This window comes from Eptatretus burgeri, chromosome 1 (genome assembly GCF_056783735.1).
Source record: "Eptatretus burgeri isolate ZD-2024b chromosome 1, Ebu_testis_v1, whole genome shotgun sequence".
Lineage (NCBI taxonomy): Eukaryota > Metazoa > Chordata > Myxini > Myxiniformes > Myxinidae > Eptatretus > Eptatretus burgeri.
In genome coordinates, this window is record NC_140961.1 from 84,124,091 (window position 1) to 84,151,987 (window position 27,897).

The window sequence follows — 27,897 nt, forward strand, 5'->3', positions numbered from 1 at the left end:
GGAGCCTAGGTCACGCGGTTGAGTTATTGGTGTTCACGGTCGGTTAGCGACCCGCCGCATCACAGAATTATCCGTGTGTGACGGCCTACAATTCCGGGGAGTCTGGTGAGAATCCAAGATAGCTTTCCCCCCCCACCCCCCGGTGGTCTTCTCCCCTGACCCAGGATCCACGACAATATTTATGCATGCTGACTCTATTACATGCAATATGAAGGTTAAACATGTGTGTAGGTATCTAACTCACTGAGGTTCTTAACATATTTGTATTATCCACCTTGTAGAGTTCTTGGCAAACAAGTACAGGAACAAACTGTTCACTCTCGGTTCATTTTGGCATTTTTATTTGTATTTTTTTATTTTTTATCAGGATGTGGAATCTTAAACTGCATAATGAACACCATGTACAATTGGGAAAGAAAGCTGCTGTTACACAAAACATTTTGGTTATGTCAGTTTTATTTTAATTTGCTGTTGGATTTTCTTCATATCACCACCCCTCCCTCCATCCCCCACCCCGTGTGTAACAGTTTTGCTTCTGGTGATGATATAAATGTGATGAATAATGAGCTGCATGGATTCTCAACTTTTGCAAAGAAAGTGAATGTAGCAATTTCAGGAAGAGTGGGGGATATCTTACTGGTTTTACAAAACTACGATGTGGCTACAGCCCCACAAGACCCAAAGGTGAATCAGTGCCTCGTGGAAAGACATTTTGTGCAAGTGCTGTGTGTAAATGAAACTCCTATGAAAAGACTTGTGTGCTGCAAAGTTGGCAGATTGTTAAACAAGAAAACCTTGTGCGGATCTGCTGTTTGTGTTCTCCTTTCTTTTCACCGCTCTGCGGAAATAAGGAATGCAATTAGCACCATATACGATACCAAGTCACATATACCAGAAGGTTTACTCTCATAAGATAATGGTTTGCTGTCCACTTACCATCTGGTAGGAAAACAACTCATTTTATCTTGATATGAATCTTTTACAGCTCAAATAGAAAAGAGCATACCTTTTTTGAGATTCCTAAACGTTGTAACAATACAGAAGAGCAGAATCACATCTCCAATGTGAAACACCCCAAATCACGGGATGATGGTTTGGCAGAATTTACTGAATGGCACAATAATGCAAAGTTTTTGTGGTTTGAACAACTAAAGGTGATCCGAAAATTACTTTTTCTGGATAGAAAATCTCAGCTTGGAAAAAGACAAGCTCTGATTCATTTTCTTCTGTCCCACCTTATGCAGAGTGGCATGTTTTCCTCTGTCTGGTTTCTCTTTACTCCATTCGCATGACATTGGCCCTAAATTGCATGGTGACATGTTCTACACTCTATAATAGCAAAGCTGTTCAGCAGCCTCAGTGGTGTAATGGCTGGTGTGTCTGCTCTGAATCTTTGAGGTTGATGGTTCAAACGGTTCAAACTCTGGCTGAGTCACACCAAAGACTTTAAAAAAACATGCTGCTTTCCTTGGTTGATGCGCAGTGTTTAAAAATGATACAGAGCATAGACAAACAACCACAAATTGGCAATAATAGTGGAGGCTTTCATGGGCCTAACAGTCTCCTCCAACATTGAAGTTCCTTGTTTGGGAATTGTTATTTATTAATTAATTAATTAATTTATTTATTTATTTACAAAGCCACCATGGCTTTTCTGCATTAAAAATTAACTACGATCAAAATTTTACAAAACTACTTATTTAAACGTTGTATGTAACTATGTAAGAGTAGAAATTGCACCACAACATTCCTAACACTCTCTATTTCAGAAAAAAAAGAAAATAGAGACTCAAGGTGGCATCAGTATCACATGCCAAAATGGTGACTTCGTATTTATGAATCTCCTGGAATTACAAGAAAAACCAAGGGGGCGATGAGGACGTTTTTCTAACCTTATTCCAATGCTCCATGCACATACTGTCGTGTTGGGATTTGGCAGATAATTTGTGTGGTACCCACACCAAATTGATCCAAATAAGTTAAATTTCACATGGAATTAAAAAAAAGAACTCTGAGCAGGTTTTTAGAATTTTACAATTTAGAATTTTTTAGATGAACTCTGAGCAGAGCAGAACTCTGAACAAATACTCAATTTTCAAACGACCATTTTCCCAAGGTAGAAAAAAAGGAACAATCGCAAGAAGAAAAACACACACAAGCACGCATACCTTCTGAAACCCACAAACGAATATAAAAACCAACGACACAGACAAAGGACATACCTGCACACACACACTGAGGACAAAGACCGAGAGATAATGATTGCTGAAAACAAACTAAAAATAGAAATGATAGTAATGAGGCGAGTGGGCTAAGATATGGTGAAATATTACGGTTGATCCTGCATGTTTACCCAAAACTACAACAAAATCAACAATGGGAGGAAGCAAAACCAGATGTTTGAAAATAACCCAAAAATATTGTACCACAATCTAGGGAAACAAAAGCAAAATGTATCATGACCCTCTGAAAAAGATACACTTAAATATTTCTGGAAAGGAATTCATGAAGACCCAAAATAACCCAATAAAGAGGTGGAATGGATGCAACACTTGGGAAAGAAAGAAAATGCAACATCTAAGGGAAATGACCCCAGTGATAAATGGTGAGGAAAAAATTACAAAACAACCTAAAAAACACCAAATTTTAAAAGCCCAGGCCCGGATGGAATTCCAAACCTATGCCAAAGCAAAAAAAAAAAAAGCTCTCCACAATCACTCAGCATTGAGCATTCGATGAACTTATCCAAGAGGAAAAGGTAATGGATGAGTGGCCCACAAAAGGTAACCTATTCCTCATGCCAAAATCTGAAGGAAATGAACGACCTTACAAATATCGACCAATCACATGTCCACCAACAACATACAAACTTCTCATGGGAATAATCGCATACATGATGTATCACCACCTAGCACAACAAGGAGGTGTAGAGGCAGAACATAAGAGATGTAAGAGAGGATGCGATGAAAAAATAGACCACATACCACAAAATAAGGCCACATTCGAAAATTGTGCAACGAGAAGAACCGAATTGTCCACAGCTTGGATAGACCACAAAAATCTTTTGACAGTGTTCCACATTCCTGGATGGTAAAATGCATCCAGGTATACAAGATCAACCCCCAAATAATGAAACTGAGTGAGAAAGCAATGAAGCTGTGAAATACCACGTTGTTATTACAGAACTCGGAAGGAAAGATCAAAATACCAGGTGTGAAGATACATTGCATGATCTTTCAGGGAGGCAGCCTTTCACCCCTCCTATTTTGCCTGGCCCTGGACCCAATGAACAACTTCCTTAATGAGCAAAGACATGGATACACCCTAACATCCAATAGAAGAACATCCAAAGAGACAGGAGAGGTGACGTAGCTACTGTACGTGGATGATTTAAAACTCTTTGCACCAAACAAAGAAATATTGGCAGAACAACTGAAGTTAGTGAAACAGCATTCCGATGACATTCAAATGGAATTTGGCCTTGATAAGTGACCCAAGTGCACAGTCGTACAGGGTAAACCAACACAAACAAACAAATAAAAATATACATAAATACAACAATGCAGGAGCCAGACAATAAAGCATCATACAAGTATATTGGAGTAGAAGAGGTCCACCAACTATGGCACTAACAAATACTCCAAACAATTACCAAAGCATAGCTGCATCGAACAAGGTTAATCTTGAAAACATACCTTTCCCCAAGTAACAAAATCAAAGCCACAAACCAACTCTCAATACCACTGTTCCAATACAGTCGCAGAATAATAAACTGCCCACAATCAGAAATCAAGAAAATCATTATCAAAACAAGGAAACTCCTCACCATCCACAAAATGTTCTCCAAAAATCAATGCATCACGAGAATGTAGACGAGAAGTGCAGACAAGACGAGAAAGGGGTAGCGGCCTGATGGAACTCAACCAATTTCACAGAATGACAACTGTAGGATTGGCTGAGTACACGGACTACCAAACCAAATTTGAAAAAAAAAACATGAAAGCAGCAAGCCAGAAAAGGTATCCTAACCTACCTTTCAAAAATTTCCAAAACACGTGCTACTACAAGGTGTCACACATGAAACTGAAACAGCAATAAATGCAGCCCCAACAATTGCAAAAAAAGACAAAAGAAAAATACAAGAAGAAGACGACGTCATGCAGAGCACGATATTTGCAAAATCCATAAAACAAATTTGACCTCAACTATAATTGGTGGTTGAATTCAATGACAAAATAGGCAAATCCTCAAAACATTTCACGTCAATTATATGAAAATTGACAATTATAGAAATTCGGCCTATGTTGATCTTTTGGCCTTTATTGACCTCATTAATTGGTGGTTGAATTCAGTGAACTGATCAGCAAATCGTCTTCAAATTTCAAGTCAATGGAATGAAAATTGTGAATTTTAGAAATGCCACCTTTATCGTTGACCTATGTTGACCGCAAAAATAATTCGCTGGTTGAACTCGGTGACCTGAAATATAAATCCTCTTCAAATTTCAAGTCAATTGGAAGAAAATTAAGGATTTTTTAAATCTCACCGAAGTTGTTGACTTTTGTCCTATGGTGACCTTTTGGCCAATGTTGACCTCAAAAATAATTGGTGTTTGAATTCAGTAAGCTAATACGAAAATCCTGTTCAAATTTCTCGTCAATCTCCCACAATGAAGCTGAGTCTTTGGGCCTCTCACTCAATCACCGCGGGTTGGTCGGTGGTCTTTCTGTCTTCTACCGTCTCCTCTCCAGCCTCGCCCCCCCCCCCTGCTCGCTCTGCGATTTGTCCCCACCACATTTCCATAGGGAGCTCAAGGTCTGCTAACAACCCCCTTCTGGTAAAACTACCAAAATCACGAATCACTGCTCACCTTCCCTCTTTCATTCCTCTTTTTTCCCAACTTTGGAATAAACTCCCTCACTCTATTCATTGCCATTCTTCCCTCCAGGCCTTCAAAACAGCTGTTCACCACCACCTCTTATCATCCCCCATCCAAATCCTCAATCTTTTCTACCCACGTTAATCCACCCAAGCCAACCTCCTTCAAATTCCCTGTTTTCCTTCCTGAAAGTCCCTGCAATGTCTATCTTGTATTCCCCATGTTCACCGTTCCCTCCCTCTCCCTTCCACAGATCTCCTAATGTCTCTTTTTCCCACTGTTTTGTCCTTCCCACTCCCTCCCGCTCTTGTCTCATCCCCCCTTGCTGTGTGTTGTGTGTTAGCTCCACACGAGCCTCGACAAGGTATACAAAAAAAAAAAAAAAAATCGGATGAAAATGTTGCATTTTGAAGTTTGACAAATTTAACCTTTGGCCTATGTTGACCTTTTGATGTTAAAAGCAATGAGCTTCTTGCTTATGACAAACTCTACCATGTGGTGAAGTTTCATGAAGATCAGTTTAAAATTGTGACCTATTGACAATTGGCATACAAACGGACAGACAGAATAACAACGGCGGCGTCCATTGCAACGGTGCTCAAAAGCATACAACTAGATCCTGGTATGAACCTACTCGTCAAGTTTCATCAAAATTGGTTGACTCCTCTGGCCTCCAGAGCTGTCCATTACATACAAACAAACAGACAGACATACAGACTGACGGAAAACCTGAGAATAACGGTAGTCTAGCGACCACCCAAAAACGTCATGCAAAGCACGACACTTGCAAAATCCACCCCCCCCTCTCCAAAGGTTGCCATGGATAAATCAAATTCTCCATTTTATCTATATATGACTAAAACTCTCATCTTGTATGTTCCTGAAATACAGCCAAAACGGTACAAGATAGCACAAAAATTTTAGTGCCACCTTACTCACCATTCTCCTACGGTGTGTATTATCAAGTTTCGTTCAAATCGGGCAAAGAAAAAAATTATTTAAAAATCAATTCCCGATTCAGTCAAGTACACTTCGGGGGTATTTGATCAATGCAAACAACCTCAGCGGTATAGTTCACTGGAGCTATCTTTTTTTTCTTGAAATGATTTTTTTTCATCAACCGCAGTCACAACGGGAACCCAACGGGTTCACGGGTCGTCTAGTTAAGATAAAAATTGACAATCTTAATCAAAGCTCAAGCCAATCAGATGAAAATTGATTATTTCTTAGATTGAAACTGATGATTTTACATGTTTGACCTTGAGTTGACCTATGACCTTTTGACCTCAAAAATAGTTGGTTTCCCAATCCAGTGACACAATATGCAAATCTTGTTCAAATTTCAAGTCAATCGAATGAAAAATGACGATTTAAAAAGTTTGACCTCAAAATCAATAGGCTTCTCAGTTGAGACTACCACTACAACTTGGTCAAGTTTCACGATGATCGGTTTAAAATTGTGACCTGTAGGCGATAAACAAACAGACAAGCAAACAGACAGAAAAAATCGAACTGGAGATCGAACAAACAAACAAACAAACAAACAAACAGGTGAATACATAACCTCCGTCCACCTTCGGTCATAGAGGTAACAAAGTATTGTGACCAGATATAGTACTTGTGTACAAAAAAATATGATGTTACTTATTAAGGTTTCAGTACCCAATGATTTTGGCCTGAACAACACAGAAAGCAAGAAAATGATCAAATATCAGGATTTCAAGAATGAAGTAAAAAGCTCTATGAAGCTGAAGAATGCCAAAATTATACGAGTGATAGTTGTAGCAATGGGAATGATAAAGAAGTACCTCATGAAGACCTTAAAAACCATCCTTGAGAAAATTACTATAAATTAACTACAGTTGGAAGCTGTCCGGGACTCGGTGACGATCCTGAAAAGAGCACTCGGAACAAAACTTTGAAAGCAAGAAACTTCACAGCTCCATGAATCATGATTCCTTAACGAAATGGAGGTGGATACTTTGAACCCTGGGGGGACTCCATTCTCCCTTCTGAAACCCACGTATGGAAATATCAACCAACGAAACACACACGTCTATTTTTTGTGATCTCAAGGCATTTACCAATAAATGTTGAAACCGCCCAGCTGTCCTTCCTCGCAAGGTATTTCACAGAAAGTGAAAACTATTCTCTGAGCAAAGGAAAAACTTTTTTTTTTTTAAATATCAGTTGGAGTTCATTTATTCTTTATATCCATGCTGGATGTCTTAAAATATTTCCCACGACCTTCTCAACACATTGCTTTATTTGTGTTCTAGAATATAGTAAAATAAAACATTTTTTTACCTTCATGGTGAGTGGATATGGATCCCTGCTTCCGATGTACTTGATTTCCATTGAGAAATGGTTGAATTTTTTCTGTGCGCATCATTTCAGATGGGAATGCATGGCCGGTAGTTAACATATTCTGTAATGCTTTATGCAGGTGAGATCCATAATTTTTCATCATTTGAACTTCCTTCACATCAGAGTTCTCCAGGCATGTCAGAAATTCATCCAAAGTCTTGGAGATGTAAGCCCCACAATGATCCTTGATGACCTGGATGATGGCATTGCCCTTGATGTCATGTTGTTCAATGAGGTGTAAATTACCGACAGAGAAATTATGATTGTTTTTTGTTCCGTCCTGCTTGAAGATATTTTTGTCAGCCAGCTTTGACAGGAGATATTTTGTTGATGATTCTACTTGTACATTATTTGAGAGCCCTGACAAAGAATCTTGACCAGTATCCTCCCCTGGACTTCCTGGTGATGGCAACACTTCTGCTGTTTCTGAAGAAGTCATGTGTGGCTGCTCGTTTACGAGATTTGTTGTATGAGTTGTTGATAATGAGGTGCCCAGAGGTGCATAAATATTTCCTGGTTGATCCTGCATGTTTGCCCAAGGTCTCCTTGGCTTTAAGGTTGGTCCATGGTTTGGAGGATGATCTGGGATTCTGTTCTGGCTTTGTGATATGTTTAATGGGATGCTGGTCTTTATTTTTGGCACAGCCCACAGAGGAACTTTGGGAGCAGGTGAAATCAGAGGTTTCATGTTGAAGTTTGGCCTCAGTTTTGGAGGGGTAACTTTCAGCGCGGGTGAAATCAGAGGTTTCATTTTGAAGTTTGGCCTCAGTTGAGGAGGGGTAACTTTCAGAGCGGGTGAAATCAGAGGTTTCATGTTGAAGTTTGGCCTCAGTTGAGGAGGGGTAACTTTCAGAGCGGGTGAAATCAGAGGTTTCATGTTGAAGTTTGGCCTCAGTTTTGGAGGGGTAACTTTCAGAGTGGGTGAAATCAGAGGTTTCTTGTTGAAGTTTGGCCTCGGTTGAGGAGGGGTAACTTTCAGAGCAGGTGAAATCAGAGGTTTCATGTTGAACTTTGGTCTCAGTTGAGGAGACGAAGCTTTGCGAGCGGGTGAAATCAGAGGTTTCATTTTGAAGTTTGGCCTCAGTTGAGGAGGGGTAACTTTCAGAGCGGGTGAAATCAGAGGTTTCATGTTGAAGTTTGGCCTCAGTTGAGGAGGGGTAACTTTCAGAGCGGGTGAAATCAGAGGTTTCATGTTGAACTTTGGTCTCAGTTGAGGAGACGAAGCTTTGTGAGCGGGTGAAATCAGAGGTTTCATTTTGAAATTTGGCCTCAGTTGAGGAGGGGTAACTTTCAGAGTGGGTGAAATCAGAGGTTTCATTTTGAAGTTTGGCCTCAGTTGAGGAGGGCTAACTTTCAGAGCGGGTGAAATCAGAGGTTTCATGTTGAACTTTGGTCTCAGTTGAGGAGACGAAGCTTTGTGAGCAGGTGAAATCAGAGGTTTCATTTTGAAGTTTGGCCTCAGTTGAGGAGAGGTAACTTTCAGAGCGGGTGAAATCAAAGGTTTCATGTTGAAGTTTGGCCTCAGTTGAGGAGACGAAGCTTTGTGAGCGGGTGAAATCAGAGGTTTCATTTTGAAATTTGGCCTCAGTTGAGGAGGGGTAACTTTCAGAGCGGGTGAAATCAGAGGTTTCATGTTGAAGTTTGGCTTCAGTTGAGGAGGGGTAACTTTCAGAGGGGGTGAAATCAAAGGTTTCATGTTGAAGTTTGGCTTCAGTTGAGGAGGGGTAACTTTCAGAGCGGGTGAAATCAGAGGTTTTATGTTGAAGTTTGGCCTCAGTTGAGGAGGGGTAACTTTCAGAGGGGGTGAAATCAAAGGTTTCATGTTGAATTTTTTCCTCATTGTTGAAAGTGAAGCTTTCAGAGCAGGTGAAATTCGTGGCTTTGTGTTGAATTCTTCCATTATTTGAGGTGGAGAAATCAAAGGCTTTGTGTTGATGTTGGGCCGCAGTTGAGGAGGGGTAACTTTCAGAGGGGGTGAAATCAAAGGTTTCATGTTGAATTTTTTCCTCATTGTTGAAAGTGAAGCTTTCAGAGCAGGTGAAATTCGTGGCTTTGTGTTGAATTCTTCCATTATTTGAGGTGGAGAAATCAAAGGCTTTGTGTTGATGTTGGGCCGCAGTGTCAGAGGTTTATAGATCGATATGGAAGGCTTTTTGTTCAGTTTCGGCTGCATTCTTCGAGGAACTTTTGGAGCCATTGAAAGAGGAAGTTTTTTATAAATCCCTGATAATGTCCCCACCGAAGCTTTGGGAGCATTTGGAAGTGTCAGTTGCTTGAATGAATTCAAAGAACTTTGGCCACGAGGCAGAAATGTTTTAAACTTTGACTTCATTGATTGCCGATGTGCTGCTGGACCTGAAGAAACCCCCCTTGATGCAAAGGGAGAGGGTGGAGATGTTTTCCACAATTTCACACTTGTTGCAAAGGGAATGGCATTACTCGGACTTCTTGATTGTTGTACGGTGGGTTGAAGCGATGCATCCAGATTCGAAATTGCCACCGAAAAATCTGCAAATACATTCATTCATTCGTTCATCAATCTCTCCAAGCCGACAAAACAAAACGAAACGAGAAAGTTCAAACAGCCCGTGTTACCCCATGCAGTGTTCAAGTATATAATTCAATTTAAATAAAATAAAGGATTTATAAAGAAAGTGATTCTGGAATTTACCACCGTTTTACTGCCATTGATACAGTGGTTATCACACCACCAAATCTAACATCTTACATTAGTCTAACATCAACTATTAGCGGGGAGTAGAAGTCAATAACTTAATTTTCTATACTCTTCATTGATAGTATAAAGAAGGAGTGTCTGTCCGTCCCTGAACTACTCCCTCAGTTTTAGGACTAACCTCGCCAAACCTTGTATGGAACATTTTGGGGTCCCAGCGGATGTCCTAAGGTGGGTGGCAGGTTTCATAAATACCTCAATACAATTATTATTTTGACTTTCGATCCGTACGAAGCTGCCACCGATCCGGAAGTAAACACAATCACGGGTTCGGGATAAACGTTCGCTGATTTGATAATATCTCAATACATTTGTGATTTTGAGGTTCCACCTGAACTACCCCTCTTTTATCCATTATAAGGTGGGTGGGAGAGAGGTTTCATGAATTTCTCAATACAATAATAATTTTAGTTTTGGATCCCTACGAAGTGTTTTGTATCTGCCCTTTCTCAATGGCGGATACGTCTGTATTGGGTGTCACGTGAGAACTGCATCTATCTTTGTTTACCTCAAGAGTGTTTGGATTATGTTTGTGTGCTAAATGGAGGAGTTTCAGAGAAAAGATAGTATTGCATGGAGTAGCTTGGTGTACGGACGTGTAGGAGACATCTCAATGTAAATTAAGTAGGGAAACTGTGAGCTTAAGTGTTACATGTCACCACATGGGGGGTGGTGTGGTGTTAATTAGGTAGGGGTTAAGGATAATTTTTCTCAGTATGTAATTGCCCCCTGTGACATTTTCCTATGTTTTTGCATTTCAAGACTGGCGATAAAAAGGGATCATGTCCTTAAAACAACAACAACCCAGCTGCACGTCCAAGCAGGCAGATAAACCACACGCCTGGAGTGGATGATTGACGGGAGTGACATCAGAGAGTGGAGGGAGTGAGGATCGTGGTCAGAGAGTATCGCGTTAGGCAACAAGAAGGCATGGAGTTGGGTTCGGAGCGGGACATGGAGAGGGTGTGGAACAAAGGCGAGTGAGGAGATGGCGGTTGGAAGACAAGGGCATTACGGTTGGCTTTCCCTCAACACAGTGAATAATGCTGCATGATTCTTGTGTTCGTGTTGAGGCGGAATGGATCGTGTGGTGGAGCAAGACGCTGGCTATTGACTGTTGGCTGAATTGTGTGAGACCAGCCTTGAAGCCTCATGTTGTGCCATTGAGGAAAGAGACGGTGCCATTTTTCAGGGCAGCAGCATCGGCAAGTGCAATCAACGAAGTAAGTTGCACGGCGGTTTTGAGCCTTGGTGTTGAGTATTGCCACCCAAATTGCCTCCTGTACATTTCCCCACCCAGAGAGTGGCTGGGTGCCATTTTGGGCGCATTTTCCCATGCAGTAATGAAGCGTTTTGGTGATCTTCAAGCTGCCAAAACTCAACTTAAAGCTACCAAAACTCAACTCATCCCTCATCCCAAAACTCATGCTGATAATTGCTGGGATAAAGGAGGGATTTTTCATTGTTTTATCTGTCCTCTTGTTTGTATCAAAGTCTGTGTAGAGGTGCCTCAAAATTAGATTGAGTTCTTCCTCATGTTCCATTTTGATTATTACCCTTTGAATTATTACCATTGTAAATATTTCATTTATTTTCATTAAACCCCGTATTTATTGAAGTTTCTTGTGTCTGTTTATTTGTCATGGGTTCGAGATTAAACCCCCTTGTGCTGTGCTTCTGTCTGCTTCTGCTTTGCTGCCCTTTCCTTCCCATGCATGCCATAATCTCCGAGAATCTTGACTGTAAGTGTGATGTATTGCCCTTCCTTGGGGTTGATGTGAGTGCCGTGAGCGCATGCATGACACACGGGACCAGCAATGGAGCTGAGAATTCTCAATAAAACCTTTGTGAAGTTGAATGCATCGTGAACGGTCTGATTGTTTGTACATCACGACATTACAAGTGGTGACGAGGTTAAAATATATATATATATATATATATATATATATATATATATATATATATATATATATATATATATGTATATATATATATATATATATATATATATATATATATATATCCGTGTCTCGATGGCAACTGTCGGCATTCTCCATGATTACTCCAATGGGGAGGATTGGGCTGATTTTGTCGAGACGCTGGACCAGTATTTTGTGGCCAACAACCACATGGTGGCTGTTGGTGATGCCATCCATCGTCGAGCTGTGTTGTTGACTGTGTGTGGGCAGAAGGTGTACAGACTCATCAAAAACCTGCTGTCAGCATGGCGACCTACCGACAAGTCATATGAAGAACTCTGTGAGCGCGTCAAGCGACACTTCAACCCGAAAGCTGGTCTAATCATGTCGAGGTACAAGTTTTATACACACACTCGCCAGGAAAATCAGGACATTTCCCGTTTTGGCGCTGATCTGCGCCGTTTAGCAGAACCGTGTCAGTTTGGTGCTGTGCTTGATGAGATGCCCCGAGACATGTTTTTGTGATTTGGGTAAATCATGATGTCATCTTATGAAAACTCCTTGCTCAAGAAGACGACCTTGACCTCAGAAAAGCAGTGAAGATTGCACAGGTGTGTATGACAACTGCTGAAAACATGAAGGAGACCTCGTCGAAGAGCCAGAACTCTTCAAGTGCAGATACTGTAAATAAGATTACTCAATCTTCATATAAGGTGACAACCTAAGCCAGCTGTGAGTTTGAAACCTGCTTCATTCGGTTTCAAGAGGCCCCAATAACTTTTGTTGGCGTTGTGGTGCAAATCATATGGCTCACCAGTGCCGTTTCAAGCGGTACACATGTAACGGATGTGGCAAGATCTGACATCTTCAAAAGAGGTGTTCCCAATCCAGCAGTGGTGATCGTACTGGCACCACCCATCATGTGGATGATGGCGAGCATGTTGCTGGAGCTGATGAGTCGTCACTGCATGGTGAGGAGTATGAGATGCATACGATCCATGGCAGCACCTCACCAATAACTGTTGATCTTCAACTGAATGGCAAACAGGTGTCAATGGAAGTGGACACAGGGGTGAGTCAGTCAATTATGAGCCAGGATACATTTGACAAATTGGGGGACTGTGATGCTGTGAAACCTAAATTGAGTCCAGTGAAGGCCAAACTTCATACCTACACCAAGGAAATTGTTCCAGTGATTGGCAGCACAGATGCCATGTGTGATTTTTGAACTGCCTATGTGGTTTTTACCAGGCAATGGCCCTACATTACTCGGTCAGAACTGGCTTGAGAGCATAAAGCTGAACTGGCATGAGATCACAAAGCTGTCTTCAGTGGAGGCTTCCAGTTGTGCTCAAGTGCTGGATAAGTTTCCATCTCTGTTTGAGCCAGGAATTGGATCCTTCATGGGGATGAAATTTAAGATTCATCTGGACTCAGAAGCAAAGTCCATCTACCGTAAAGCTACGTCTGTTCCCTACTTGGTGAGGGAAAATATCGAGTGTGACATTGAGAGACTCCAGAGTGAGGGCGTCATTTCTCCTGTTGAGTTCAATGAATGGGCGAGTCCAATTGTTCTGGTCCTGAAAGGTGATGGAGCAGTGAGGATCTGCGGAGACTACAAGATAACCATAAATTTCCACTCCATGCAGGATCAGTATCCACTGCCCAAAGCAGATGACCTGTTTTCAACATTAGCTGGTGGAAAGTCATTCATCAAGGTGGACCTGATGTCTGCCTACAGGACACAAGAGCTGGATGAGGAGTCAAGGAAACTCATATGCAGCAATACTCACAAGGGGCTGTTCATCTACAATCGCAGTCCTTTGGGAACACGTTCAGCAGCTGCCATCTTTCAGAGAAACATGGAGAGTCCATTGAAATCAGTGTCAAAGACTGTTGTGTTCCAGGATGACATCCTGATCACGGGCTGCAACACTGCAGAACATCTGAGTAACCTGGAGGAAGTCCTGCATCGTTTGGACAAAGTCGGACTCAGACTGAAATGTGAGAAATGTGTGTTTATGGTGCCTGAAGTTGTATTCCTCGGCAGAAGAGTCATCGCTGCTTGGATCATGCCGTGTGATTCCAAAGTTGAAGCAATCAAGAATGCACCCAAAACAGAAAATGTGTCACAATTGCGGTATTTTTGGGGTTTACTCAACCATTTTGGCAGTTTCTTGCTGCAGGTGAGCACCAGTGCTGGAACCCCTGCATCAGTTACTTCGGAAAGGGAAAACTTGGTTTTGGGGCAAGGCCCAGGATGATGGCTTCAAGGAAGCTAAAGGTCTATTGTGTTCTAACAAGTTGCTTGTTCATTATGATCCATGTAAGCATCTTGTATTGTCATGTGAAGCCAGTGCCGAGGGGGTAGGCTGTGCGTTACAGCAAGCCAATGTGTCGAGCAACTCACAACCTGTTGTGTATGCTTCCAGAAACTTCACGAAAGCTGAAAGAGCCTTTGATATGGTTGATAAAGAAGCATTAGGCTGTGTGTTTTGGGGTAACCAAGATGCATCAGTATTTGTTTGGTCATAAATTTGAGCTTGAAACTGATCACAAACCGCTCAACTTCTTGTTTTCAGAGAACAAGGGAATCAACACCAATGCATCATCACGTGTTCAGCGGTGGGCCTTGACAATGTCTGGTTATAACTATACTATTCGTTACAGGCCTGGCACTAGGAATTGTGCTGATGCTTTGAGTCGACTGCCGGTACCTATCACTGATTGTAACAATACCCCTCAACCTGCTGACCTTGTATGAGCTATGAATGTGTTTGAGAGTGACAATTCTCCAGTCACTGCTGCTCATGTGAGATTGTGGTCTTACAGAGATCCTATGTTATCTGTAGTTAAGCGTTGTGTTATGGCTGGCGATTGGTCCCATGTACCAGATTCAGAAGAGTACAAACCATATTTCCCTCGTGGGGATGAGTTATCTGTCCAGTCAGAATGATTACTTTGGGGCCGACGTGTCATCATACCAAAGCAGGGAAGAGAGAAGTTGGTAACTGAACTACAAAGTACCAACCCTGGTATTGTTGCGGTGAAAGTCGTCGCAAGGTCTCATGTTTGGTGGCCTGGTATTGATTCCGAACTTGAATATTGTGTTCATTGTTGTGATACGTGCATGCAGCTCAGCAAGTCACCAGAGGAATCACCGCTGAGTCTTTGGTCGTGGTCTTCCAAACCTTGGTCCAGGATTCATGATGACTTTGCAGGTCCATTCTTCGGGGAAACATTCCTTGTCATGATGCATTTTCCAAGTGGATCGAGTGCTCTATCATGTCGACCAGCACTTCTGCCACCACCATTGAGAATTTACGTGTCGTGTTCACTACTCATGGTCTACCTGATGTGTTGGTAAGCGATAATGGCTCGTGTTTTACATGTCAGGAATTCATGAGGTTGAATGGTATCAAACATGTCCGTTCTGCTCCGTTTAAACCCGCTTCTAATGGTCAGGCAGAGCGTGCTGTACAGATTGGATCAATCAGGGGTTAAGGCATGTTACTCAAGTTTCGCTTCAAAGGCATTTGTTACGCATGTTGCTCGGTTACAGATCCAGACCACATACCATAACTGGAATGCCTCCAGCCGAATTGCTTATGAAGCGAGAACTCAAAACCAGACTTTCTCTTGTTCATCCTGACATCAGTGAAACTGTTGATAATAAGCGTCAGAGTCAGAAATACCATCATGATCGCATGGCTGCATTGCGTGACTTTGTTGTAAACGATCCAGTTTATGGCCTTGGAGCAAAATGGCTGCCAGGTGTTGTTATTAGCAAGGAAGGAACTCATGTTTTTTGTGTCGAGCTAAAAGATGGGCGTACAGTTAGGAAACAGATCAAGCTGCATTATATTGAGTTGGTGGATGATGCAAATTCTGTGATTCAATCAGTTATTCTTCCGTTGTCTGAGAATGCAACTGTTGTTTCCGAACTGGCATCTGAAGTTGTCAGTAATGCATCTCCGCCCGAAGTTTCTGAACCTGTACCCGCTGCCAGTCCGGTGCGTTTGTCCATGTCACCTAAATCTGTACCTGTAAAAACTCCTTTGCTTCGGTCCTCCCATGTGTCTAAACATCCAGACCGGTTGGATTTGTAATTAAAGGGGGACATATTGTGATGTATCGCCCTTCCTTTGGTTTGACGTGAGTGCTGTGTGCGCATGCGTGACACACGGGACCAGCGATGGAGCTGAGTGCTCTCGATAAAACCATTGTGAAGTTGAATGCATCGTGATCGGTCTGAATGTTTGTACATGACAACATTACAATAAGCCTCCAAGGGAAATTGTTTGGCTATCCGTCTAGGTAGGGGCAACCCCCCTGGACACGACAGTATTTTGTTATATTAATTGTACAGTTATTAATTTGTGATTGGAATGAAAATATAGAGAGATCGAGTTTAATAGGAGAATGAGGAAATTATATGAGAGTTTCCACCCGTGACGTTCGTGGATTCGCCATGTGCATTTTCGCCATTGTGACATCATAGTCAAACGGAAGACCAAGAAGGAACCCGAAGAAGTAAAAAACAAAGATAGAGTCATCAGGATGAACCTGGATGGGATTCAGGTTTCAGCCACTACTCAACTACCCTCAAACCCATCCAGACACAGCCAAGTGAGCCTTACAGAAAAAAAAATTCTGCAAGAATTCACTTCTCCTTAGACGGATAGATAATGAAAAAGAGAAATATATGGTAAAATAGATGAAACAGCAAGAAGAGCAAGAATGAGAATGAATAAAGAGAACACTGCTCAGTGATATTATCAAACCAGCGAATATAAATATTCCCCACCTTACTTCTGTTGGGTTAGCTGCAGTAAGTTATTTGTCCAAGTCCTTCACGAACCGGCTGTCAATGCCTGACGTTCGACTACAGGTGTCACAGGAATGTGGAATTTATTGGTGCAAACTTTTTTTTTTGAGATGTAGCCCCCCCCCCTCCCGTGCACATATAGCATGGGTACCTCGCTAGTCATGCGATTGCGATTACCTTTCGGTTCGAGGAAACCAGAAGGTTTGAGTTCCGAAAACGCACAGGAAAATCCCGCCAGCAAGACAATCAGCAGCAGCAACGACGGCGAGCCTTTCAATCCACTTTGAAACATTTGGCAAGATAAGGACGTCCCGTACGTACAGGTTTGCTGCACGGACATTCAATCGACCATCCAACAAGAAGCGCATTGTGACGTCACAATGTTATTGTTACCATGGTGACGTTGATCACTTTTTCGAGCTAAAAGTCACGTTTTCTCTTAGTAAATCAAATACAAATAAACCAAGTCACGCAGTATCGAGCTGCCGAAGGTTGTGCCGAGCCTTGAAACGTTTACCATCGGTCTTGGGTTGCCTCCACGTTGGATAACGTAAATAATGGTTGAAAAAAACATTTACACATTATTTATTTATTTATATCACAATGAGATCATCGAAATAGAAAAACGGGGAAAAAAACCAAAACAAATTCTTCCCGAGCGACAAAACGAACACAACAATTTATCGATACCACGAGAAACAAACACAGTTTGTCCTTAAAAACTGCAGAGTTGAATTTCCTTGTAAAAAAGAAAAAAATTCCACCGCCAACAAAACAACGGCTTTTACACCGACCGTTAAGGCTGCTCCATGGAAACTGGCAGAAAACCCGATGAATATGTTCAAATGATTCTTCTGTGGCCTGTTAGTGTGCGGCCGGTAATAAGAGAAAGCACAACCATGATGGAGAACGCAGTTTATGTCGTCATGAAGGACAGTTTTGTCCAAAACATCAGGAGTGTGTTCCGTTAGCAAGCGACTTGCTATCGCCTGCCAAGCTATTCGTTCCGTATCAACCACTTTGGGAGCCGTAAGCAGAGCAAGCGATCAAAGGGAGATGCTTGGCAAGGCTAAACAAGCCGCTTTCGAAAGGGGACACAACCACTTATATTAGCAAAATGGCCGCCGTAGTGGTATTCATAAAGATCAGTGGCTGTTTCTTAAATTTCGCAGTCACAGAGGATGATAATTTTACTTTCCATCACATTTCGTTAAAAATCTACAAACATGTAAAACCCCACCAAACAAGCTCAAATGTGCTAACATCCTCGTCCTCTTAATGATGACGTCATAAAAACGAATATGACGTCATAGTGATGCATCATATGTGCGGTAATTCATCTCTGCTCATGCCCTGTTCGATTCCCGCAAACATAATTCAAAAAGCTTGCCTAGTTTCGGAGATATCTTTTTTGGCGATTTCCATTAGCAGAGATATTTTGATGTCATAATTTTTTTCTAGAAGGAATTTTCAAAATCGGAGATGGTTACTGTCTGCACAGGGTATTTTTACATATATACGCCAAGTTTCAGGAAGTTTCGATGAAAACTGTAAGTTGTGAAACAAAAAAGTCCACAAGAACAACAACGTGAGTAAGACTAAGAGATCCTCCACGAGGATCTAAAAAAATAATGCAGGGGAAGGTCTCCAGATAAACTTGGTCGGGGGCTCCTCATTCTCACTCCCCGTTTATTTATCTTTCTATCTTTCTTTCCCTATTCTTCGTACTCTGTATAGCCGCTGCGAACACAAAGCAGTTTGTTTTGGGAAAGTTTTCAGCAGAGGCCTACATGCCTAATGTGATAGAGGCAACAGGAAACCAATATGGCGGCCATATCATTACGTCTGGGTACCATGGTGGATGGAGTGAAGCGACTAATGTGAGTATGCTCCAGCAGCTGTCCGACCAATGGGTGCACATTTCAAAAATCAATCAACAACAACAACCCCAACAACAACAACAACAACAACAATGGGGACCTGCGACATGTTGCTCTTGCAGCCCTGCGACATGTTGCAGGTAAAAACAATATCAGTGACCATGCACTTACAGTCCTGAGAACTAGTACTTCTGAATTACTGTACACCTACTCACCATATCGTTTTGGAATGAAATAATTATGTACTTATCTATCCATCTACAAATGGGTATCGTAGTGTTGGTCTTGCACGACAAATATATATTCGACTGTCATGTCGCACACTTGTGTACCAAACCCACAATGCTGCATCCCCATTTTATCTCCTCATATCCGCCGTGGACTATCTACGGGACTTTATCTCCTTATCACCCGAGAAGGAAGGTAGAAAAAGTTATGTCCGGCCTTGACACTGCTTCCGTGACAGGCCCAGATGGTACCAGCGACCAATGCACATGTTCTCAAATCCTAGTTTGTTGCACTTGTGTCTCCTCTGTCTTTTCTTCAGCCTCACCTTCTTCGTCTGCCTGGAAGTCAGCAAGTATCACTCTTGTGTACAAGAAGGGTTCAAAAACATCTCCTATCAATTATAACAGACCAGTGAGCTTACTTCCATTTACAAGCAAATACTTCAACTCTTTCCTGTTTACAAACCATCACTTTGGATTCCATTCCAGTCACAATTGACTCCAGACATGCTGTTGCTCCTCTCACAGCAAAGGCTGGACACCATAAATCTCAAAAAAGAGGTCAGGACCATATTCTTGGACACGTCTCAATGGACATTCAATGGAGTCTGGTGTCCCGCTCTGCTCTGCAAAAGAGGACCATGGGAAATTAATTGATATAATTAATTTGATCTTCCAAATACGGCCTCAATGATCAGGAGAGTTACTTCCTTGTGCCTTCCACATTGGTCTGATTTAGCTTCCTGAATGCCCCATGAGCTGAATCCACCACTGCTTCCATAATCAATGCTTCTGTTAAAAAGGATTATGGTAATATTGTTGTGGGAATGACTCCTAGGGGGTAACGTTGCTTCGTATAGTTTATTTATCATACTATATAATGTAGTTAATGTGTAGTTAATGTAATGGAGTGTGAGCTAATTAATCATGACATTAGATACGATATCCACCCTCCCCAATGTTAATGTAAAGACCGCTAACCCTTTGAGCTTTCTTTTCATGTTCTACCCTCTGGAAGCTGTCCTTTGTGTCCCTTTTAAGCATTATAATAGGTCTTAAAGCACTAGTTTACGTTGGAGAGCACCTGTCGGTCATGTCCAAGGAAAGGGGGAGGGCTGCCCAGGTGACAAGTTGAGGGGGGGGTTCTCTCCAACATGAAATGGGCCAATGGTGAGTGAGGGAGGAGGGGAATGATGCATCATGGGTGAGGTCCTGGCCAGAGGCTATAAAGGTGGGTTCACTGGGACTCAGCAGATAACTGGACTCAGCCTGGGGAGAAGCTGCCTCGGTTTTGCAGAGCTGCCAGAACCACATCCCTACCCAGTGGGCAACGCCTCTCCGCATCTTCACAGGCATCTGATGGCATGTGGACTGCAGTTGCTGTAAAGGCCATTTCCTAGCTGCCATCGTCATCGGTTCCTGCTCGTGTCTCCTCAAGTCATGTGGTGTCCTGCCAGGCATTGCCAGGTATTTCTTCTCTTGTGGATCTCTTGCTGTTGTTTTTCTTGTGTGGTGTGAATGGGGCCCCCACTAAGGACATAGATGATTAAGGTTCACCAATCGTTCCTTGATTCGGTGGGCAAGTATGTATCGGTAGTGGGTAAGGGTTTTTTATTGCCATTTATTTTGATTGTCATTGTTTCCTTTTATTCCCTCCCCTGTGTACCATAAAACCAACCTGGTCTTGGGGTGAAATTGAACTGCCGTAATTGAGTAATTAGGAAAATTTCGTTTAAGTAAGAGCACATTGGGAACAACAACCAATGCCGTATAACCAAACCGTGTCATACACCTTATTGGCTTCGCTCCATCAGCCAGACGTGCGGCACAGATAGACTGATTCATCGGCTGGCTCGACTGTGCCACCGGTACAGTGTCGGTGTGGATAGACCCGAGATCCGACCCAGAGCAACCGAACCAGCTGACCTTTGCAGTTGTAGTTGACACGGCCCACCAGTAATCACACCACTGACTGCGTTTTATGTTGTGGCAGTCCAAATAAACACTAACATTGATGTAATGTCCCCAGAAGTCAGTCTTATTCCTTGAAGTCCATTAACAAGGTTTATTGTAAGCAAAAGGCGAAATCATTCGGTCAGAGCAGGCATCTCCATTGCCGGCCCATGGCGCGCTTCTCACGTGCTCTACCTTCCGGATCCGGATGTATACATTGTTGAAGCTTCAAATAGCATGATAAAACGAATTATGAGTGGTGGGATTCCAAGGGAAAACAACGAAACACAAACCCCTTGAACTTATTACGATATATCCCATTCCTCCAACCTAAGGTCAAAACATTGTACAGTTGGGCTGTCCAAACTACGGCCCGAGGGCCAAATGTCACCCAGAAACCGTTTTCAACGGGCCCTACGGCCTGCGGGCCAAATGTCACCCAGAAACCATATTCAACGGGCCCTACGGCCCACAGGCCAAATGTCACCCAGAAACCGTTTTCAACGGGCCCTACGGCCTGCGGGCCAAATGTCACCCAGAAACCATATTCAACGGGCCCTACGGCCCGCGGGCCAAATATCACCCAGAAACCGTTTTCAACGGGCCCTACGGCCCGCGGGCCAAATGTTACCCAGAAACCATATTCAACGGACCCTACGGCCTGTGGACAAAATGTCACCCGGAAACCGTTTTCAACGGGCCCTACGGCCTGCGGGCCAAATGTCACCCTGAAACTGTTTTCAACGGGCCCTACGGCCTGCGGGCCAAATGTCACCCAGAAACCATATTCAACGGGCCCTACGGCCCGCGGGCCAAATATCACCCAGAAACCGTTTTCAACGGGCCCTACGGCCCGCAGGCCAAATGTTACCCAGAAACCATATTCAACGGGCCCTACGGCCCGCGGGCCAAATGTTACCCAGAAACCATATTCAACGGGCCCTCTAGCCCGCAGGCCAAATGTCACATGGAAACCATTTTCAACGGGCCCTCCAGCCCGCGGGCCAAATGTCACACAGAAACCGTTTTCAACGGGCCCTACGGCCTGCGGGCCAAATGTCACCCGGAAACCGTTTTCAATGGGCCCTACGGCCTGTGGGCCAAATGTCACCTGAAACCGTTTTCAACGGGCCCTACGGCCCGCGGGCCAAATGTCACATGGAAACCATTTTCAACGGGCCCTACGGCCTGCGGGCCAAATGTCACACAGAAACCGTTTTCAACGGGCCCTACGGCCTGCGGGCCAAATGTCACACAGAAACCGTTTTCAACGGGCCCTCTAGCCCGCGGGCCAAATGTAACACGGAAACCATTTTCAACGGGCCCTACGGCCTGCGGGCCAAATGTCACCCGGAAACCGTTTTCAACAGGCCCTACGGCCTGCGGGCCAAATGTCACCCTGAAACCGTTTTCAAAGGGCCCTACGGCCCGCGGGCCAAATGTCACCTGAAACCGTTTTCAACGGGCCCTACGGCCCGCGGGCCAAATGTCACATGGAAACCATTTTCAACGGGCCCTACGGCCTGCGGGCCAAATGTCACACAGAAACCGTTTTCAACGGGCCCTCTAGCCCGCGGGCCAAATGTAACACGGAAACCATTTTCAACGGGCCCTACGGCCTGCGGGCCAAATGTCACCCGGAAACCGTTTTCAACAGGCCCTACGGCCTGCGGGCCAAATGTCACCCTGAAACCGTTTTCAACGGGCCCTACGGCCTGCGGGCCAAATGTCACCCTGAAACCGTTTTCAACGGGCCCTACGGCCCGCGGGCCAAATGTCACACAGAAACCGTTTTCAACGGGCCCTACGGCCCGCGGGCCAAATGTCACCCTGAAACCGTTTTCAACGGGCCCTACGGCCTGCGGGCCAAATGTCACCCTGAAACCGTTTTCAACGGGCCCTACGGCCCGCGGGCCAAATGTCACACAGAAACCGTTTTCAACGGACCCTACGGCCCGCGGGCCAAATGTCACACAGAAACCGTTTTCAACGGGCCCTACGGCCTGCAGGCCAAATGTCACATGGAAACCATTTTCAACGGGCCCTACGGCCTGCGGGCCAAATGTCACACAGAAACCGTTTTCAACGGGCCCTACGGCCTGCGGGCCAAATGTCACACAGAAACCGTTTTCAACGGGCCCTACGGCCCGCGGGCCAAATGTCACCCGGAAATCGTTTTCAACGGGCCCTACGGCCTGCGGGCCAAATGTCACACAGAAACCGTTTTCAACGGGCCCTACGGCCCGCGGGCCAAATGTCACCCGGAAACCGTTTTCAACGGGCCCTCTAGCCCGCGGGCCAAATGTCACACAGAAACTGTTTTCAACGGGCCCTACGGCCTGCGGGCCAAATGTCACCCGGAAACCGTTTTCAACGGGCCCTACGGCCTGCGGGCCAAATGTCACACAGAAACCGTTTTCAACGGGCCCTACGGCCTGCGGGCCAAATGTCACACAGAAACCGTTTTCAACGGGCCCTACGGCCCGCGGGCCAAATGTCACCCGGAAACCGTTTTCAACGGGCCCTCTAGCTCGCGGGCCAAATGTCACACAGAAACCGTTTTCAACGGGCCCTACGGCCTGCGGGCCAAATGTCACCTGAAACCGTTTTCAACGGGCCCTACGGCCCGCGGGCCAAATGTCACATGGAAACCATTTTCAACGGGCCCTACGGCCTGCGGGCCAAATGTCACACAGAAACCGTTTTCAACGGGCCCTCTAGCCCGCGGGCCAAATGTAACACGGAAACCATTTTCAACGGGCCCTACGGCCTGCGGGCCAAATGTCACCCGGAAACCGTTTTCAACAGGCCCTACGGCCTGCGGGCCAAATGTCACCCTGAAACCGTTTTCAAAGGGCCCTACGGCCCGCGGGCCAAATGTCACATGGAAACCATTTTCAACGGGCCCTACGGCCTGCGGGCCAAATGTCACACAGAAACCGTTTTCAACGGGCCCTATGGCCCGCGGGCCAAATGTCACCCGGAAACCGTTTTCAACGGGCCCTACAGCCTGCGGGCCAAATGTCACACAGAAACCGTTTTCAACGGGCCCTACGGCCTGCAGGCCAAATGTCACCCGGAAACCGTTTTCAACGGGCCCTCTAGCCCGCGGGCCAAATGTCACCCTGAAACCGTTTTCAACGGGCCCTACGGCCCGCGGGCCAAATGTCACATGGAAACCATTTTCAACGGGCCCTACGGCCTGCGGGCCAAATGTCACACAGAAACCGTTTTCAACGGGCCCTACGGCCTGCGGGCCAAATGTCACACAGAAACCGTTTTCAACGGGCCCTCTAGCCCGCGGGCCAAATGTAACACGGAAACCATTTTCAACGGGCCCTACGGCCTGCGGGCCAAATGTCACACAGAAACCGTTTTCAACAGGCCCTCCGGCCTGCGGGCCAAATGTCACACAGAAACCGTTTTCAACAGGCCCTACGGCCCGCGGGCCAAATGTCACCCTGAAACCGTTTTCAACGGGCCCTACGGTCTGCGGGCCAAATGTCACCCTGAAACCGTTTTCAACGGGCCCTACGGCCCGCGGGCCAAATGTCACACAGAAACCGTTTTCAACGGACCCTACGGCCCGCGGGCCAAATGTCACCCTGAAACCGTTTTCAACGGGCCCTACGGCCCGCGGGCCAAATGTCACCCTGAAACCGTTTCCAACGGGCCCTACGGCCTGCGGGCCAAATGTCACCCTGAAACCGTTTTCAACGGGCCCTACGGCCCGCGGGCCAAATGTCACACAGAAACCGTTTTCAACGGACCCTACGGCCCGCGGGCCAAATGTCACACAGAAACCGTTTTCAACGGGCCCTACGGCCTGCAGGCCAAATGTCACATGGAAACCATTTTCAACGGGCCCTACGGCCTGCGGGCCAAATGTCACACAGAAACCGTTTTCAACGGGCCCTACGGCCCGCGGGCCAAATGTCACCCGGAAACCGTTTTCAACGGGCCCTACGGCCTGCGGGCCAAATGTCACACAGAAACCGTTTCAACGGGACCCTACGGCCCGCGGGCCAAATGTCACACAGAAACCGTTTTCAACGGGCCTACCGCCTGCAGGCCAAATGTCACATGGAAACCATTTTCAACGGGCCCTACGGCCTGCGGGCCAAATGTCACACAGAAACCGTTTTCAACGGGCCCTACGGCCCGCGGGCCAAATGTCACCCGGAAACCGTTTTCAACGGGCCCTCTAGCTCGCGGGCCAAATGTCACACAGAAACCGTTTTCAACGGGCCCTACGGCCTGCGGGCCAAATGTCACCTGAAACCGTTTTCAACGGGCCCTACGGCCCGCGGGCCAAATGTCACATGGAAACCATTTTCAACGGGCCCTACGGCCTGCGGGCCAAATGTCACACAGAAACCGTTTTCAACGGGCCCTCTAGCCCGCGGGCCAAATGTAACACGGAAACCATTTTCAACGGGCCCTACGGCCTGCGGGCCAAATGTCACCCGGAAACCGTTTTCAACAGGCCCTACGGCCTGCGGGCCAAATGTCACCCTGAAACCGTTTTCAAAGGGCCCTACGGCCCGCGGGCCAAATGTCACATGGAAACCATTTTCAACGGGCCCTACGGCCTGCGGGCCAAATGTCACACAGAAACCGTTTTCAACGGGCCCTATGGCCCGCGGGCCAAATGTCACCCGGAAACCGTTTTCAACGGGCCCTACAGCCTGCGGGCCAAATGTCACACAGAAACCGTTTTCAACGGGCCCTACGGCCTGCAGGCCAAATGTCACCCGGAAACCGTTTTCAACGGGCCCTCTAGCCCGCGGGCCAAATGTCACCCTGAAACCGTTTTCAACGGGCCCTACGGCCCGCGGGCCAAATGTCACATGGAAACCATTTTCAACGGGCCCTACGGCCTGCGGGCCAAATGTCACACAGAAACCGTTTTCAACGGGCCCTACGGCCTGCGGGCCAAATGTCACACAGAAACCGTTTTCAACGGGCCCTCTAGCCCGCGGGCCAAATGTAACACGGAAACCATTTTCAACGGGCCCTACGGCCTGCGGGCCAAATGTCACACAGAAACCGTTTTCAACAGGCCCTCCGGCCTGCGGGCCAAATGTCACACAGAAACCGTTTTCAACAGGCCCTACGGCCCGCGGGCCAAATGTCACCCTGAAACCGTTTTCAACGGGCCCTACGGTCTGCGGGCCAAATGTCACCCTGAAACCGTTTTCAACGGGCCCTACGGCCCGCGGGCCAAATGTCACACAGAAACCGTTTTCAACGGACCCTACGGCCCGCGGGCCAAATGTCACCCTGAAACCGTTTTCAACGGGCCCTACGGCCCGCGGGCCAAATGTCACCCTGAAACCGTTTCCAACGGGCCCTACGGCCTGCGGGCCAAATGTCACCCTGAAACCGTTTTCAACGGGCCCTACGGCCCGCGGGCCAAATGTCACACAGAAACCGTTTTCAACGGACCCTACGGCCCGCGGGCCAAATGTCACACAGAAACCGTTTTCAACGGGCCCTACGGCCTGCAGGCCAAATGTCACATGGAATCCATTTTCAACGGGCCCTACGGCCTGCGGGCCAAATGTCACACAGAAACCGTTTTCAACGGGCCCTACGGCCCGCGGGCCAAATGTCACCCGGAAACCGTTTTCAACGGGCCCTACGGCCTGCGGGCCAAATGTCACACAGAAACCGTTTTCAACGGACCCTACGGCCCGCGGGCCAAATGTCACACAGAAACCGTTTTCAACGGGCCCTACGGCCTGCAGGCCAAATGTCACATGGAAACCATTTTCAACGGGCCCTACGGCCTGCGGGCCAAATGTCACACAGAAACCGTTTTCAACGGGCCCTACGGCCCGCGGGCCAAATGTCACCCGGAAACCGTTTTCAACGGGCCCTACGGCCTGCGGGCCAAATGTCACACAGAAACCGTTTTCAACGGACCCTACGGCCCGCGGGCCAAATGTCACACAGAAACCGTTTTCAACGGGCCCTACGGCCTGCAGGCCAAATGTCACATGGAAACCATTTTCAACGGGCCCTACGGCCTGCGGGCCAAATGTCACACAGAAACCGTTTTCAACGGGCCCTACGGCCTGCGGGCCAAATGTCACACAGAAACTGTTTTCAACGGGCCCTACGGCCTGCGGGCCAAATGTCACCCGGAAACCGTTTTCAACGGGCCCTACGGCCTGCGGGCCAAATGTCACACAGAAACCGTTTTCAACGGGCCCTACGGCCTGCGGGCCAAATGTCACACAGAAACCGTTTTCAACGGGCCCTACGGCCCGCGGGCCAAATGTCACCCGGAAACCGTTTTCAACGGGCCCTCTAGCTCGCGGGCCAAATGTCACACAGAAACCGTTTTCAACGGGCCCTACGGCCTGCGGGCCAAATGTCACCTGAAACCGTTTTCAACGGGCCCTACGGCCCGCGGGCCAAATGTCACATGGAAACCATTTTCAACGGGCCCTACGGCCTGCGGGCCAAATGTCACACAGAAACCGTTTTCAACGGGCCCTATGGCCCGCGGGCCAAATGTCACCCGGAAACCGTTTTCAACGGGCCCTACGGCCTGCGGGCCAAATGTCACACAGAAACCGTTTTCAACGGGCCCCCGAATCATGAAATGTGGCCCGCTGTGATGCAGAAAGAGAAATTCTCACCAATTACGTCTGATTAATTTTTTTTAAGCCATTCGCGTTTTGACCACGACTAGTACAACCGTTCCCTATATGGGAGCGGCAGGAAAGGTCAAACGCATCTGGGAGTATATATAGATTAGAGTAGATCTAAGGTCGGGCCTCAAGAACGTCAGGGGTGTGTTCAGGTCTCAAGTTTTTTTTGGAAAACGATCGCCAAGTGATTTGGGCATTCACCAAGCACTCCATTCAAAACCGTTGATAAGGAACGGCTGGCTTGGAAAGCGCTAACCAACTGCCTTTTTTTACTTCCTGTGAAGATATTTAACAAAATGGCACGATAAATTTTTCCGCATCAACACGGCGTTTGTCCAAGGAGGAAACCCCTTGGGGAGAGGACATATTATTACCATTAATATTGTTTTGTAATAACATTAGTATTATACTATTGTCTTTTTGGTGTTGTTATTACTTTTGATATTAG

At 45.9% G+C, this 27,897-nt stretch overlaps 1 protein-coding gene across 2 annotated transcripts; it reads right to left on the reverse strand.

The window, feature by feature from the left end:
* Positions 1-325: 325 nt before the first annotated feature.
* On the reverse strand, positions 326-27,546 carry LOC147034876 (uncharacterized). Of its 2 annotated transcripts, none has more exons than XM_085890449.1 (3): positions 27,438-27,546; positions 7,187-9,754; positions 326-838 (listed from the first exon to the last, which is right to left on the reverse strand). In XM_085890449.1, exons 2-3 carry the CDS (start codon positions 9,576-9,578, stop codon positions 831-833), a joined length of 2,400 nt encoding a protein of 799 aa, XP_085746575.1. In that variant the 5' UTR covers positions 9,579-9,754; positions 27,438-27,546; the 3' UTR covers positions 326-830. The 2 variants fall into 2 exon arrangements, with proteins under 2 accessions (XP_085746575.1, XP_085746568.1); XM_085890442.1 differs by lacking the exon at positions 27,438-27,546 and adding an exon at positions 16,905-17,071.
* Positions 27,547-27,897: the final 351 nt, after the last annotated feature.

Excerpts from the sequence above, each read along its gene's own strand:
- LOC147034876 (XM_085890442.1), bottom strand. The coding sequence starts at position 17,067 with ATGTCCGTGCAGCAAACCTGTACGTACGGGACGTCCTTATCTTGCCAA. Across the intron at positions 9,755-16,904 it reads TGGTTTCCTCGAACCGAAAG|ATTTTTCGGTGGCAATTTCG; the intron begins GTAATCGCAATC and ends ATGTATTTGCAG.